General features: G+C 40.8%; 1 protein-coding gene across 4 annotated transcripts in view; it reads right to left on the bottom strand.

The window, feature by feature from the left end:
• Positions 1-18014, bottom strand: part of oxsr1b (oxidative stress responsive kinase 1b) — a 32229-nt gene that overhangs the window by 9606 nt on the left and 4609 nt on the right. For all 4 annotated transcript variants that reach the window (XM_025054547.1, XM_017031473.2, XM_017031475.2 and 1 more), the window contains exons 2-4: positions 14838-14950; positions 9744-9852; positions 3350-3491 (exon numbers count right to left, since the gene is read on the bottom strand). In XM_025054547.1, the coding sequence (XP_024910315.1) occupies positions 3350-3491; positions 9744-9852; positions 14838-14852 (266 nt within the window). In that variant the 5' untranslated portion in view covers positions 14853-14950. The remainder of the gene's footprint in view (positions 1-3349; positions 3492-9743; positions 9853-14837; positions 14951-18014) is intronic.

Below are 18014 nucleotides of genomic sequence, written 5' to 3'. Positions count from 1 at the left end.
TAAATGTCGCTGCTTCAGCCTACTGCCAGGGCTGCAGCACTCTAATTGCTTTCCTGCCATCCTGGGCTGGATGGAAAGTATCATGTGACGCTTTGTCTCCGTCCAACTTGTCCGTGGGCTTCACCCATATGACCGATCTCCATCAACCCCGGCCCCCGGGGGCTCCACCTCACATGATCCAGCTTACAGAGGGACATATGTGCACGTTCACATCAGCACACAGAGAGTTTCCACTGACCTCTCCTCTCAGCAAGTCAACAATCTCCAGCGCTCACATTTATCACATGGTACACACAAGAAACTGAGGCTGAGGAATCACCTCATTAGTTTGGACTGGTCACAGAGCTGTTGGCACGTTCACCTCAAGAATAAACATTTCCTCTCTCGGACAGCGACACCCTGGAAGTGGATATTTATATGCTGCAGCACACATGCACAGCAGATTGTCCCTTTAATTAACAGTCATTTAAATGGGTGTTACGCCTGATCCCTGACTAAATCTAAATTTCACACAGGATGAGACCTAATTAGCAGGTTAATGGGTGGGTTATATCTTTGTCTTTTGGTTCCATCTCCACCTCTGATGAAATTACCTCCGTCTTCTGAGCCCGTGGCTAAATCTTCATCATCAACTCACTCATGTGTCTCATACTACTTAAAATGCTGTTCAACGCTTAACCAAGCTGAGCAGTGATGTATTATTGACAAATCTAATTTCCTGAAAAGTTACCATGCAACCATGCAAATAACCCTAAACAAACTTCCAGGGAGTATTGTTACTTTCAATGCACAGTAAATAGAGGTGTCATCAAAGTACCTTGATGAAACACTTCATCCAAAAAAAGAACTTCTTTCCTTCAGTAAAACACTTTACTGTCAAAACTGAAACCAAGACAGGACGAAAAATAGAAATTAATGATGCCACCGTCTTAACTGTGGTGCAACTGTCATCATCCATGTTGCGAAAACTATCAAACATATAATAAATATCTTTCTTTAAAAAGTTTAACCTGCCATTTAATTACAAATTAACTAAACTATGGACAATTGATTAATTTAATATTTAATCTGAAAATCTTACACAGAGCTTTCAAACACAGACGTCTGTGTTTTGACTGTGTTTTTTGTGACTGCTCAAGTGCTGCGACTGAGCCTGGTCATGAACAGGATTAGAGGAGAGCTTTCAGCATCACATTTCCTGCGGCACGCAAATCTACCATCGACGCATTCCATTTGTGCATGAAGTAACTCTGGAAGATTATCAGCTCGGAAGTGGCATTTAATAATAAAGTTTAACGATTTTTTTTTTCAGAGGCGTCTGTATGAAATGTGTGTGTTTGTATGATGTAACATGAGAGCAATGCTTTGACTAATGGTCCATCCTTTTGGTGGTGAACCTCAAGTACATCATCACTGCTTCTCCTTCTTCTCCAGGAACACTTGTCGCAGGAGCAGAGTGCAGACCGCTGCAGTGGTGCGTCATTGATCTGCCTGATTCCTCCTGACCTTTTGAATTATACTTTTTTTTTTTTTTTTTTTCAGAAAATGCCTCTTACTGGGTGTATTATCTACCACACGAATCTATTTGCATAGGCAGATATTTACTAACCTCTGTCCTTTTGTTCCTGTTTTCCCCCTGAGATTTTTTTTAATTTACATTAGTCTGTATACTATTTTATTTTGATTTTTTTTTAATTAACATTAGTCTGTATACTATTTTATTTTGTAAAAATCACTTCAATAAATATATCCAATGAAAGAATTGAAATTAAATTAATCAATAAAACTTTCCAATGAAAGAATTGAAATTAAATTAAATAATTAAATAATTATATTTATGCTATGTATGTAATTAATATATTTTCTAATTACATTTATTTACACACACTGCTGATGGGACTTTCTTATTTTCAGCAGTTCAGCAGTTGACTCCCTTCATTTGACCCGTCCTCGATTCAACCCTGTGAATAAACACGTGACACACAGGAGCAGTTTGTCGTACTTTTAGAGCTTTGGAAGTTTGGTGTTTGTTCAACACACCACAGTCCTGCCAGGGCCGGCATTTAAACCTGTGATACTTTGATGACAAGCCCAGTCCTTTAACCACCAGACCACGGGCCACGAGAGGCCACGGGCCACGAGAGGCCACGGGCCACGAGAGGCCACAGCGCGCTCTAATTTAACTCTTCTTCGTTTGTTCCCTGAGCTTTAGCGCTCATCAGTACAGTTTATATTCAATTCATCACTAGCTTCAGTACAGTTTATATTCAATTCATCACATTTACAGAGACAAAAAAATATGAAAAGTGATGAGGAGGGAGGAAGAGACGAAACTTTCTGACAACTATTAAAACTCGACGGCAAAAAACAAATGGAAACTGCAGGAAACATCAACCAGAATAAAGACATTCACTGGCCTTTAACGTCAACCACTGTTGTTTGTTCAGAGGATTTATGTTCCCCTCTGATTCACACTATCCCATAAACATTTCACTGATTTACAACTGCTGCACTTACGGCAAACAGTTCAGCCTTGTGGGGGACAACATCACAGCCTTAACAATGGAGGATGAATAAATTAAAAGAGCATAATAATAGAAAGAGGTTTTAAAGCAATTGGAGGAGATCCAGAAACAGAAAATGTGAGGCTGCAGCTATCGATCCAAGGTGAGACGTCCGCATTCACACCTTTTTTTTCTCCACACATTTTTGTGCTTGTTTACAACTAGTGTTTATTTCTTGACAGTACATGAAAGGCCGGGTGGGCAAATAAATAGTGAATGATTAAATTAAATCAAATTAAATATGTCATTTTACACTTGATGATAAAATCATCATTTATATTATCTATAAAAAAAACTTTTAGAAACAAAATAAGCTGTCAATTACATTTTTTTGTAATGTCAAGACTACAAAATTAAAATTTAATTTTGGAACATAATTCATTAAGTTGAAGAATCTGTAGTAACGTGTGAGTCAAGTCCAAATGTTAAAAATAATAATGTAAATGCAGTTTAGAGTAAACAGTACACTGTTTTATAGGCATGAGCTTGGCCGCAGTAAGTTGTTCCACCTCGGGCATTAGAGCACAAGGTCTGACTATGATGTTGCCTAAACACTATATACATGAATACAAACACAAATGGAATCCCCCGAGGCTCTGGTATAAAAGCATAATATCAAAAGGGCTAATGATGGGTGGAAAAAAACATACAAGTACGCCACAAAGACAAGGCCACAGTTGTACAATCTGCTCAATAAACGCTTCTGTATTTAGTGAGTGAGTGATGGAAACTGGAGGTCAGTCTAATGTTGGACCCCAGAGTCCAGAGCAACAAACCCTCTTTACCTGTGGATCTGCCCGTTCTTGTGCAGATACTCCAGACCCTCCAGCACGTCTCTCAACACCGTGGCTATGCTGGCTTCGTCCAGGACGCCCGTCTTGTGTTCACCTCGCGAGATGATATGTTTGATTACGTCCAGCACTGAGCCTGAAAAGAATGTCAAGATGAGTGACTACATGAAGGTGTTTTGTATTTTACTTGTTAATTACAACAATTAAAACCACCTCTACAACCAAACACAAACTACGAAGAAATCAGGCTGTAAATGTAGAATGTTATAAAAGAGAGAAAAGAAAACTTCACTTTCACTTTTCTCACTTAGAGAAATATTTGTATGGATTTAATCATAAAAAAATGACAATGGCAGATCTAAACTCCACTTTTATGACCAGTAACTCTATTGGTATGAAATAGAATTGCATCTAACGTGACAATGAGAAAGACATGAAGCAGCTTTCATTGAAAATAAATTCCAGTTCATTTGTCTTTTGTCTTGATGTTGAGTTCTCTCAAACAGAAATACTTTTATTTTACTACTGACTGTCAGTTTTGGCATAAATATCTTGGAGGCTTGGTGAGACCAAAAGTGTGTTTTGGACCTGGTGTTTTGGTAGCAGAACAGTAAAGGTTCAAGTTGTGTTTGGGTGAATTAAACTGTGTATATACAAGTACTTTTCCACTGTTTGCAGATTAATTTACCTGAGGAAAAAAAAAGATTAGTCTGCAATATGTCTCTTACCATAAACATAATCATAACCTTTATTGTGTCCATGGCAAAATAAAGCAGAACATGGCAGAACATGGATTTCTACAAGACCTGTAAAGGGTAAAACCTTCCATGTTATGTTTGGAGGCGTTGAGTATCTCTGACTACTGAGCAGCACAGCCACCATCGAAAAAGTTAGTCTGGAGCTCTGAGGCCCAAACAATTTCTTTATCTCATGTAATCTCCACTGAGATGTGAAGATGTGGAGTAATCAAATAATACTGGCAGCTCAGGATCACCATGGCTACGGTCAGCATTATTTCATTATTTCCCATTTACAGCCCAACACTAAGGCTGACTAAGGCTCTCGATGACATCATGGCTTTAGTCTATCTGCAGTTAAACTCACAAAAACACACAGATTCAAGTTGCACTAGAAAATGTCAACTTTTGGCACAATGCCTTTTGTATAAAACATGAATACCAAGGATAGCTAAAGACTTTTATCTCTCATGTGGACAAAGACACCGATTTTGTGTGCATGTGGCTCTACCTTCAGGGCTTTGTACGCAGGTACTGATCAGCAGTGCAGATAAGTGGACAGGTTTGCTTTGAGGGTCATAGGTTGGACTGTCTTTTAAACCAATGTACGGTGAACCGCAACGACTCTGTCAAACAACTGGTCCTGCTTCAGACCAGAAAAGACAGGTCACCATGTCTGACTGGGAACGACTCCTGCTGTATAAATGGATGAAAAGTCTTCCTGCCGTCAGCGTATGATTTCCTTTGTGTGACTTTCCAAACAATGAAGAATCTCACTCTGAAAAGAGCTTCACTATTTGCACTGGGCACGACAGAAGATTGGGTGACACTGGTGAATGGAGACAAAAGAGAGCAGCAAATAGAATGCCACTTGTCTGACAGGCTTTTTGTGTTGCAGTGACACACAAACACAAACATCACACTGCCTGCCACACTGTTTGGTTCATCCCTGCCTTACTTGCTCAAAACACACACTCCCCCTCCACACACATGCCCTCGGTTGGCAGTTCTTGTAAACAAAAGCTGGAAATTGCCTTTTCAAGGTCTTCAAAACACCGAGCGTTACAATTCCAAGACGTAATTGATGGCGTTTAGCAAGTGTGCCAAGCTTCGGGCACAAGAATATTTATTTGCACCTCCATTTCAGAGTGTCATCGTCTGCGGCACTTAGACAAACACTTGCTGCAATGCCCAGAGTGGCCGACGATGACGGGCCACCTGAGACGAGACAGTGTTACTGCGGAGAGGCTTCTGCACAGTCAGAATGAGGCAGAGGAGGAAAGGGGCGAAGGAGGGAGGAAGGGAGGGTGGGTTCATCGGGTTGTTCAAGCAGTGACAGTGCAAAGTAGAAAATGTGATTCAGCACTGTGGTGGGGAGTGGTGATGAAAAAAGAAAAAAAACATTTGAAGGATGGACCAGAAAGAAAAAGCAGACCTGACTGTAGGAGTTAGTGGGTGAATTGTTGAGTGGGAGAATAAATGAACTGATGTTTAACAAGGTATCTGGGATTTTTTTAGAAAAGGATGGAATACGACTAGACGTGACAATGTGGAGAGGACCTGGCCATTAAAATCAGTCAGGTCACAATAACAGCAGAGATGTAGTCCGACTGAGCCAGGAAATGAGGCTGTGACTAGGAGACAAAGTTTTGGAGCAAAATAATGCCACCTCATCGTTCCTCACTTACCTGTGCAGAAAACCTTTTCTTAAATAGAAACCCTCTGACATTGCAGGAACTGCAGAATCACAAAAATATATTTTGTTTAGACGCATATGGAGGTGAGATCATCACCAGCAATTTGGCCAATGCATCCATCCATCCATCCATCCATCCATCCATCCATCCATCGTAGCCAAGCTAAACTATACTTTTATTTTAAAGAAAATTTAGAATTAAAATAATGCTAAAATACTAAAATAATAGTAGTTTGAAAATGCACTAATTGCACCGTCTGCAGAGGAGAGAGGAAGCTACCATTGGCTGTGTATACACAAACACATATTTAGGTAAAATACACCATTAGTTTTATAGGTATTTCAAAAAAGAGCTAGTCTTACAAGTTTTTAGTTATTAAAAAAAGTACAGACCTGACACACATACAAACCTGTAACAAGAGGTTTGTCAATAGTAAGGTAGAAGTAGTATTTATAATAGTTGGGAGAGTTTTTTTCTTCAAAGTATTATGTAGAAAACTGTCACCAGCCTATGGGCTTACAAGACACTACTTGACAACAGAACTTTTACTGCTTTTTACTGCCAACATTCACAGTAAAAAACATGCTATTCCTTTTAACATCAATGGCAAGTTTTTTTTTTCTCAAACAAAAGCATTTCTCCTTAACTTAAGGATTCCTTTACTCATCGTCTGTGTGCCTGTGTGAATAGAACAACAGCTCGAGGGTACACTGATGTTGACCACTTCTGCTGATGATGCAGCACCGTCAGCTATCACCTAACAAAACTATAGACAAGCATTGGCTAAAGATAAAGAGAGAAGGTCAAGAAAGGTAGAAAGCAAACAATTTGCACTTTTCCAGGATTAAGCAGTGACAAGGCTTCTTTAAATGAGGTGATACGGCAGTAAAACGATTCTTCAGTGCAGACACACACACATAGACACACACACTCAGCGTGACTCATGCTTAGGGAGAATCATTAAATGCCAGTCTTGTCAGCCCCTTTCAAATTCATCTGATTGAACACTTCATGCCTCATTAGGCTGACGTTGCCCGACGGGTTAACAACCCAAGACCGCATCCAAGACGAATGAAACCTGAGTTACAGGTAGTCACAAAAAAACAAAGGATTCCAAACAATCTGGAATTTTACATAACTCTGCCTAGCCCAAGTAGAGTGTACTGAGTACCAACCCAACTAGTCTGTTTGTTTACTGTCAGACGAGTCACAAGAATTTGGTGCATTCAGTTGGCTTAAGTCGGTTAGACAAATCATGTGGTCTGTGATCCGTCATCATCAGCTGCTTATGTGTGAGCCACAGTCTTTTGGTTGTCATAGGAAAATCTGTTGGAGCCACACCGTTCAGTGCTAAGAAGTGTGTTCCCTGATTTGGAGCCAGAAGCTCTGGACCGAGGCAGATCAAGAACAAGCAGTCAGAAGGCCGAGGTAAGTGAAGGTGATGAGAACTGCTGCCAACTGTGCTGAACGATGATGGGGAATGCCAGGCAAAGTTGGAGCCAAGCAGGGTGGGGCATGGGAGTAGCTGTCACATGCTGTGGGTGGTGCAGAAACAAGATGTAAAAGACTGTAGAGTCACGAAACTCTGCATTGACTGAATAAAGCCTGGAGGGGAAAAGGCACAACACGCTACAGAAGTGAACAAAAAACAATTCTTTGCTAAAGAAAGAAATCTGTTGTATCGATTCTTGGAAATTGGAGATACTATCAAAGCTTCCTGTCAGCACTGTGGTCCACACCACGATGTGACAAACCACCTGGCTTCAGACTTTAGCCTTTTGATAATGTAATGTAATAGTGGCGTTCAGACGGGTGTGCCGCTACAGCAGAGTACAGTAGGTCAGGAAGGCTGCACATGAATTTGCTGGGACACATTCCTCTGCTCACTTTGGTATCAGTGTTTTTTCCTTCTGAATTACTTTCAGTGAAAGTGAATTTCAGCAGTGACAGGTTGTGCGTTGCTCTTATCAAACACTTGTTCACATGTCACGTTCAGAACAGGATTTTCCTGCAAAGCAGCATGTCAACAGGGAGTTCAGTTTGACAAATTTGGTCTTGAATTGATTTGTTAGGATCCTGACAGCTGTGTGCACATTTGGAGTCAAATGGCCAAAGGGCAATTTTTTTGTTTTATTATATGGCATTTTATGAAAGGTGCTAACTTTGATTGTAAATGAGGTTTGTAGAAAAAAAAAAGACCAATCCCACATGGGATCTGCTATTCAACAGCGCACCAGTCAGGCATAACATTTAAACCACCTGCCCAATAATGTGCAGATCCAATTATACCACCGTGACAGTTCCAACCCACTGAGGCGTGAAAAGACACTTTAAATTGCCGTGTACTATCACTCAGTCCTGTCAACTGAAAAGCACATCCAGTTATTTAACAAACCAGGATTAGCATGTCAAAAGTTGTAGTGAAATTAAGCAACAGTGAAGTTGTCAATGGTCTGAGACCACACGGAAAAACACTGAATGCTTTTGTGATGGAAATGTGATTTTTGGGGTGACTTGTACTTTGTAAATTCTGACCCTTTTTATTGCTCTCCTGGTGTTGAGCTCCCAGTCTTCCTTTACTGTAGTAGTTCATGTGTATGTCAGTCTTTAGCTAGGCTGGTAGGAGGTCTTTCTTAACATATGACTGTTCTAAGATTCTTTTTGAAAAAGTCTTATTACCTATTTGTCGAAGACACACCTTTGCACTCTGACGGGTCAGTGTTACGATATGTCTTCCATAGAAGTGAAGAATTCTGCTGGCTTTTCAGTCAACGCCTTGCAAACAAAACTTTTCCCTGTGTAAACATGCCAGTCACATCAACTGTCAAGCTGGTATGAGTGTTGAAACCAAAAGACAGGGTGTCAGGGTGAAGACAGTGGGTGGGGGTTACGCTCTATCAAACCTGCAGAGCAGACGACACGGTGGTGGGACGGTCGGCAAACCTGACCTTATTTCCGCCCTCTTCTCTGTGCGAGACGTCACTGAGGCCATCAATCAATTACTACGCATAATAAAACTCAACATCAAGGACCTCTATTTCAGTAGGATGAGAAAGAGAAGGGGAGGGGCATAAAAAGTGGAGTCTGGACCTGTTGCACCGTGGCATCACTGGGTGGGAGCACAGCTCAGGCGCAGCATTGTGGCGGTTGCCGGACGGTTTGTGACTCCAGCGTAACAGAGAGAGCCAGGCATGCCACCTGGACACTATCTGTTACTGTGGCATGCTGTTTACACAGAGGCCCTGAGAGGAACAAGCGATAGTAAAACCAGGGGGCAAATGTTAAGTGAGTGGCTTGTATATTTAAGTGTGCCATGCTGGAAGCTGGATGGTTTTTTTTTTTTATTAGCCTCTTTGTAGAACAGACAGCCACTAATTTCATTAAGCTGTCATCAAGTACAAATTAGAGCAGCCCCCTGACGAACTCTCCTCAAATATTGGGCTTTGTCTGCAGCATGACCAGCTTCTTCTGGCCGACGTCCGGCGCCCCATGTACAAATATTTCTTTTCTGTGGCTTCACTAGTCATTTTTATAAGATTTAAATGAACAATACAACCCCAAGGGGACACAATTGTTGCATCTTTTATCTCCATTGTGGTCCCCTCGCCCGCTCCTCTCACTAGTTAATTGCAGCAGTACCAGATGGATGCCATGACAGCAGCCTGCGAGCTGTTATTACCTCTGCCCTGTCATTAGCTCCTGCACTGTACCAAGTTAAAGCCCGGAAAGAGCTGCAGAGCACAGAGGAGAGCAGGACACGGTGAAGATCAATGCTGTCGTGATTACACTTCAGCAGCAAATTGGTCGACTCTTCCTGCTGCCCACCTCTAATTACAAGGGGCCCTGAAGAAACAAATTCTAGATTGAATCATATGACTTAAGGCCAGCAGGACGCTAAAAAAAATGACATCATTATCATTAGCAGAAAGGGGAGGATCAAGAACACTGACTTACCACCACTGAGCAGCTTCATGACCAGCCAAAGTTCATCCTTTACCACGAAGGAGGTGTAATAAGACACAATGTTGGGATGGTGGCACTGACTCATGGCCTGAATCTCTTTCTGTAAAGGAGACAAAGCAGAAAGAATCCAATTAACAACAAGAAGTACGTATGAAGAGGTTTGACCGAAGGCTTACTGACACGATGCTGCAGCTGCAGTCTGTGAACACCTCATCACCTCATAATCTGGTAAAAATCTGGTAAAAGTCTGTGTTAAAGCCACTCTCACTTTAATCACCACTCTTGTTCTTCACTGGCATTTGAGGCAGAGAAAAAGACGGCATTAAAAGCTCTTAAAACGCTGGATGGCAGACAAAATGAGTCGGGAGACATACAAAGCAACTTTTATAAACCTCATTTAATACAAACTGTGTCCTCCAGCCAGCTATTCAGTAGCTCACTAAAAGGTGTTTAAAAAAAAAGTCTTGGGAAAAAAATGAATAAAAAAAGACAAATGACTATGGCTATACTGGTGCAGCTATATTTGAAATCTGTGACATTTAAGATGTTGATGATGTCAGTACTCTGAAGGAAATAGATTTTACTGTATCACCAATATAATTAAATCTCATACGCAGAAAACAGCAAGTACTCTATAATGTAACAAACGCTGCATGTGTGCGTGCGTGTGTATGTGTGTGCTTGGAAAGCAGGAGAGCTGAGGTAATGCTGGCACAGAATCCTTCACTACAGCCCCAGTTCCATTTTCAGAGTCATTTGAGGATAGACACACTCCCTGTAGAACAGAAAACCCACTGGAGCCCACTGATTCCCATGCATGTCTCCGCAATATGTCTCTGCTGTATAATGCACAACATGTACTTGTTGTGCAAAAAATATCCCCCGAGCTAACAGAGACCATATTGAAGCTGAAATAGCCATCTCAGCAAATCATTTAAATGTGCCATGGGTGGGATATGTTTGCATTTTGATCAAACTGTCCAGAATTTAGTACTACACTAATTTAGCCTTCTTCTGGGAAATCTGAATCCCGGCAGGACGACTCCGAGGCACAGAGATCATTTTAGTTGTTCTTCTATTGTAGTATTTCTATAACTTTCTCTGTCATTTGCAACAAATATCTAAACTACAAAGAAAAAATCTAAACCAAGACAGAGGTGTGAGACTAACACCAATATCTGCTGCTCTCAAAACTGGGACTGTCTGTCTTAAAAAAGTAATTCCCTTCAGGGTTGTGGTGCACCCACCGCCAAAGGAGCCAGTCTTAGAGAGAACAAGATTGTCAAAGTTTCACTTGTTCCTTGACTAAAGGCAGTGACAGGAAAGCTAGCACTGAAAGGCTTCAGCCCCCCCCCGAGGGCTGCACTGAGGGGGTGAGAGCAGCCTGCAACAGCACATATATATATATATATATATATATACATATATATATATATATGTGTGTGTGTGTGTGTGCTAACAGAGTGCTCCATCATGACATGTGCACTACAAGCCTCTAAATGGAGAGACCTTAAACAAGCAGAAACATTTGTTAAATACATCGACCAATAGAAGGAGGTGAAACAGTAAGCAGTTGAAGGCTGATGTCTCATCAGCTATAAATGCTTAGCTAACACACAGTGCATTAACAGCAGCACTCCTCAGCTGCAGAGCCATCAATATTGAGCGCTCGACCTTCAGTGTCGGCCTCTGCCAAGAAAGGCTGAAGGAGCTTGGTTGATATCATGACGACTGTGAAAGCACTTCACACACTAAGGGCGGATACAGTGTCAGGTGGGGCCAAAAACACTCATTAAAACTTACAAGACCATGACATGTACAGACATGTTGGTACTAAATTTCTATACAGGACAATGGTTTCTGTCAAAGACGATTACAGTCTGAGAAAACCTACAGGTAAACCTGTTCACAGACCAAAAAGTGAAGGCCAAGCTACACCCTAACTGTGAAGCTTAATTGTTTACCTTGGGTCCATGATATTTTTGCTAGGTTTCATTTACATCTAGCATAATTTTCTCTTATGCTGTATAAAGTATTTTCTTCTCAGCTTTTTTAGCCAAAGTTTTAATTGTATTCACATCTATCATTTCACTTTTTTGCTATACTTTTATTTACCTGTCAGCTGTCAAAAAAGATTAAGTCACAATTTCCGAGCAAGTTTTATTCAATATGCGAACACAGCCCAGAAATTGGTTTTAATTTTCTAGGATAGGAGGCAATTCCATGAACCGAGTCCTAGTTGGTTGGTTCCAGTAGAGACCACCTCCCACACCACCACTCTTCTGTTCTCAGCACAGTGGAAGAGATAGGTCATCAGTGCACTGTGCGCCAGGGTAACCCCAGGAAAAAAAACAAAACAATGGGATACATCAGAGAGGAAACCGTGCTTTGGCAGCAGTCAAGTTTTTCCCATCTCTTTCCAGCAGACAATACAAGCTTCAGAGCAGCTTTTTGTCACACAGTTTTAATCTCTTTAAGTCAATTCTGCAGCAAAGACAGTGGAAATGTTTTTCGTTGCCTAGAGCAGTCGGATGTTTGCTTTAATTATTAAAGACTTTCCTCAAAAACCCTCAGCAACCCTTTAACCCTTTGATGCCATTTGCCAACAAATCAAAGTAACGTCAGACTGAATCTCTGTTCCTTCTGTTTATCGAAAAGAAACTGTATCTTCATAATGGAAATCCCAGGTTTGTACAATAGAGACAGCTACCATAGTCCTTTCGCTCATTCCTATTCTACCGTTAGTACTTCTCATCAGCTGGGGGCCAACTGGAGCCAAACCCAGTACTCATCCGGTGAGGGTGGGGTGCACCTTGGACTTTTCTCCACTCTTACGCCCACACCCAGAGACAAACTCACACTCTGACCTATAGTCAATTTAAAGTGAACAATTATCATACGTCTGCATGATTTTGGACTCTGGACAGGAACCAACAGAATCTGGGGAAAAAACAAGCAAACACTGCAAGAACATGCAAATGTGTGATTTGAATCTAAACGTCTGAGTTCATCAAGTGGAATAGAATTTAAAAGTAGAAGTGGAAGTTGCACAAAGTACATAAGATCTATGCAGCGAGCGTGGCAGCAGCATTTTTTGGGGGTGGAAATTACATTAGATCCATTGTAGACAGCACAAATAATTATATATTTATACATATAAAAAGCTAAAATAAAAATATCCAGCTTAGATCTGAACAAATGGGAGACAACTACAAGTGTGAACACACCCTTAATATGAGGCACGTATCGGTTCACTAGGACACAGACCAGCCCATCTTGTTCACACTGTTTTATATTTAGCATTCCCTAGCCTCAGTACTTGGTTCATCTGAAGCCTTTCAAGCTGAGCAAAAAATAAATAAATGATCTATTGTCATGGACAGTGCAGGGTCACAAACTGGTGCCACACTAATGGACGCCTCACAGAGAAGCCACTATAGAGGCATTATTACGTCACTATGAGTTACTCATACACACACACACACAGGCGCACCGACTATGACCCAATCTCACTGCATCAATCACACACTCTCATGACTGAGGATCAGTGAAGCTGCTGATCCAATGGCTGATGAGGAAACTTTGTAAATACCAGGGACACACACATATGCTTCTGATTCACTTCCTCTTGCAGAAAATATGAGGTTTAACCCGGTACCAGTCGATACCTGATAGGTCGGTGTGAAATCTGATTCCGTTTCCTTTAGTGAACCAGACAAAAGCGACAACTGTAACAGTGCTGTAATTGTTATTCAAGAGGATAAAGAACATTGAACCTGGTGTGTAAACAATCCTCCTCCTCATCTACTGTGGCCTGAGTCACTCCAAAGCACCTCCGCCTCTCAGTGATTGTTAAACTACAATGACGCATGCATAGAGCAGAGACGTGACAGGTTATTGCTTTCTGTCACTGAAGATTCTCTCATGTTTCTCAGCAATTTAAAACATTTTTGAAGTCAGGCGACGTCCACTCTGCACACTTCATCTTAACAGACACGACCCAAGTTCAATTTGATGCTTCCTTGGACATTTACAGGGTATTCAGCAGGGTGTGGAATTGGTTCTCCAAGGGGGGTAGGACAGTGGGGCACAGGCAAGAAATCTGACCTCAATGTAGTCCATGTGACCGCCTGAGAATCCAGGAACAACATTCCCCTGATTCATCCTCCAAATAATGTGGGGAGGTAGTTCCTCTTCCTGTTTTAACTTGACCAGTGGCTGGTAAGAAACAGTAGTCTCAAAGCTCATACTCTGTACTCTCTAGTGTGTACTGTACACACTATATGTTTTTCATATGGAAATCATTGACTGAGTTTCCCAGGAACCCCATGATGTGTCGCCTATTTAAAATAACTTTTGCATCATGAAGAGAAGACAACTGTTAGCTGCTGAGTAGCTAAATGCTTCAGTTTATAGACTTATGCTGTTAGTTAAAATCACTAAGAGTGTTTTTTAACCCTTTTAAATAGTGAACTAAGACAAATGGACATGTCTTAAATTAAATTGGAACCGGGCTTATAGTCTAGTTTACTGGTGTCAGTCCAGCACCAAGTGTTATCAGTGTCTGAAATAATCTTTGTCCTAGATTTTGAACATAAAAATGACATCATCTGCAGATCTAGAACACAGACCCCAACCGTGCACTGGATCATGTCGAAGTGAAGAGCAGCCTGATGTAATCCTTCCACTCCTGAAAAGATAAATGGTAAACCACATGTACAGTCAATGATGAGTGCTGAGCAGCAGCGCAAAATTGCACTGAGATGATGAAGACACAATAGAGCCCTCAGGACACCGTGGCATGGAGGTCTAATGGTTTCCTGGCACTCGTCCTCCTTTCAAATACAACCAGTGCAGTGTTTGATGTGACAGGGATAAATAGAGGAGAGCTATGAGAACACCGGTAATGAAAAGCAGAGGTGGAAATGATTCCTCTTCATACACTCACACTTGCAGAACAAAGAACCTTCAATGAAGTTCCATACGTTCAACCAGTAGCTCTGTTTGATTGAACAGAAGTCACAGGTAGTCACAAAAACGCCATATAACTCAATATAAGAGATATTTTCTTATTGTGTGTCTTACCAGAAGTTCATCCATACTGGTCTGGCACTTCTCCAGGTTGATACGCTTGATGGCCACCTTCTCTTTGCGTGGTAAACAGTAGGCTGCTTGGACCACAGCTGTCGCTCCACTCCCTTTAAAAACAGACGGAAAATCACCTTTAGATCAATCAAAATATATATTTTTTTCACTTTAACAGACTTTATCAGGTAAAAATTTTTCACTTTAACAGACTTTATCAGGTTACAGCAGACTTTTGAAGACAACTGACAGAGATCACGGACTACATGACATATGCCAAATCTTGAAAGTCATGCACTGCAAATGACATTACATTGGCTCCTGACACAGCTCAATAAATCACCATTCCAATTCTGTGAGATTTGCTACTTCGGCTCTCTCACTTCGTCCCACTGTCTTCTAGCTATGTCATATGTCCAATTTTTTTTTGACTGTTGGCAATGATGGACAGTAGCCAATGTATGTCTCTAAAGTAAATCACACCATTTTTTTTATTTTATTTATACCATGACAACGGTCCCCTACTAGTGCAGGCATTTGCGGACTGTGCTCTCTAAAGTAAATCACACCAATTTTTTTTTTTTTTTTTGCCTTGACAACGGTCCTCTACTAGTGCAGGCATTTGCGGACTGTGCTGAACTGCAAATTGTGGGTAAAATACAAACAAAAACAAAAAAATCTTCAGGCGTGTCTTCAGTTACAGCTTATCTGTCTGATGATCAATTATGAATCACAGTTCCCGAACGCTGGAGCTTGAGGCAAACTCAGCCTGTTTGAAAAGGACCAGTGACTTGGCAAAAACAATGCAATTCCCTTGAAAAATAACCTTCTATGATGCAGAGCCTTTAAATATTTAATATTATAATTTGCACAGTCCAAATCTGACCTTTAAAATTAAAATGGTCAAGCACGGAGAGGACACCGAAAAGTGTGCAGATCAGGGTGGGTCAAACGACTCTGCTACGCACAAGAGATTTCAATCAGCATGAATGCTCAGCGGTTAACACGCTTATTTCTATCTTCTCCATTTCTTTTTTAACCTTAATATAACTGCAGTTCATATTTTTGGCCGTTAGGTTGCTGAAAGTATGTTTATATGAGAAGCCAAACTTAGAGCTCATTCTCCAATGGGCCGCGACAGGCTTGAGTAAGAGAAGTTAAGAGGGGTGTCAGTCCAACCTCCAATAAGCTTTTCCTAACCTCCCATGCCCTCGATGTAACTGTGCCCAAATATTCACAAAGTCCTCATTGTTATTGAGTTTTGCTGAGCCAGCAGAGAGGAGAGATTTAAAAAGGGACTATTTAGGAAAAAAAAGGTTTCCTTATTCTAATTAAAAAGTAAAGCTGTCCCTAAAGATGTAACCCATTTTTACTTAACTGTTCATTCAAGATAATTAAGACCCTGGGCTGAACAAATCTATTCACTGTGGAACACACAGAGTTTTCACTTCCATCCTATAAATTTGAAGTTTCTTGTAATTTCCTGGCATTAACAAACAGTCAGGACGATTATAGATTGACAAAGATTGTGTCCAGCTTGTGTTATGGATTGACTGATAATGTGTTGTTGGCTTTGGTCAATTCTCCAGCATCCAAAAACGCAGGACTCCACCACTGGTCCGACCTAAAGGGGCTGAGCTGAGTTGTAAATATATCCTCCATCCATCCTCTTATTACCACCACAGATGCCAAACAAAACTCTAGGGTCTCAACAGCATTTGGGAGCTCAGCCCTGACAGGGCCACAGGAGACCAGTCGCCCTGCATATGTTGCAGTGTAAATACCCCCACACAAACAAACAGCCAGTTGTCAGGAGTGGTCAGACTAGCCAGAAAAGTATGTGTGCGAGTGTGAAGAAGATGGAAAAAGAGGGACTTTGTTAGTGTGTTCAGAGGGCAAGGTCAGGGGTCACAGATGCTCAGAGCCATTAAAGACCAGCAGAAGTTAATTCAGGCAGCCAGCTGGACGCTGGGGTTGATGCAGTCCTGACTCTCTTTGGTATTTACTCCTTCCAAGTTCGGCACAGAGGTAATGTCTAAAGAATTTTATATCAAGTTACATCATTATTACAATCCTCCCAACGGCCCTTTGAGGTTAAACCAAAGGTCCTGTCATTAACTTAATTCATTTTCATGGTGAACATTTCTATTAGGACGTTAACAGGCATGTATGACAAAATTGTCTGGTGTTAATCAAAATGACTACACATCTTTCACACACATCTCACATCTCCCTATTAGGAAGAGAGTCCCTGAAGAGTGTATTTACAGTACATATATTTTATAACCATACAAATTACAATGCTTTAGCTTAGTTTAGGTTTTACCACCAACCTTTTCTGTCTGCTACCAAAAGCTGAGCAACAATTAGCTTGTTTTGCAAGTGGATGCCTAAATCAAATCCACATATTAAATTATTACATTAAGCCAAATCAAATGAAGATGTTTGTGCTGTTCGAAAATGTAGCGCAATGACTCGGGCTGTTGTGCAAACTGTGTCGGTGTTTGTTGATTTGGTTTTTCTTCAGTCGCATTTCCATGTGATATTACAGTTTATAAAAGCTTAGATTGTTCTTCTCTGTGTCGAAGGACAATTTGATAACGTAGATGTAAACGTGTTACTTGAAGAAACACTCCTCCTTGTACATTACATTCTCTAAATATTTATCATTGTTTTCTCAATTGCTCCAAATGTGCTTCAAACGGCTGCGGCTCTGAATACAAAGTCTTCCATTGATCCTAAAATAAAGTAACACGTACGGTGTGAATCAACTTGATCACTTCTGTGGGGCCAAATATTGACAAAACAATCATGATCTTTGAAAAAAGGCAGCCAGTGTTTTCTGTAAGCATGTTTTCTCCAAACACATCCAACTGGGCATGAGAAAACCTGTGACTGTGATACTACAACCTGGCAATCTGTGATAAAGTCAAAATGTTGGTCAAAATAGTCTATAGTTAGAGCACCATATGAAACAAAAATATACAAAACATAAAATGTGTTTTAAGAAAATCTAAAATAATTGAATTAAAAGACAAATAACAGAAATACCAGTATTAATTGAATATCTAAGCACTAAGACATACTTAACATATTAAAAACATAAGCCATAAAGTCAGATAAAACAATGAAACAAATAAAAACAAGAACTTAAAAGCTTGCCTATTTATAGCTCAA

Source organism: Cynoglossus semilaevis, chromosome 3, assembly GCF_000523025.1.
Source record: "Cynoglossus semilaevis isolate Cse_v1.0 chromosome 3, Cse_v1.0, whole genome shotgun sequence".
Taxonomy (NCBI): Eukaryota; Metazoa; Chordata; class Actinopteri; order Pleuronectiformes; family Cynoglossidae; genus Cynoglossus; species Cynoglossus semilaevis.
Note: the sequence above shows the minus strand (reverse complement) of the source record. Positions and strands in the feature narration are given on the sequence as shown.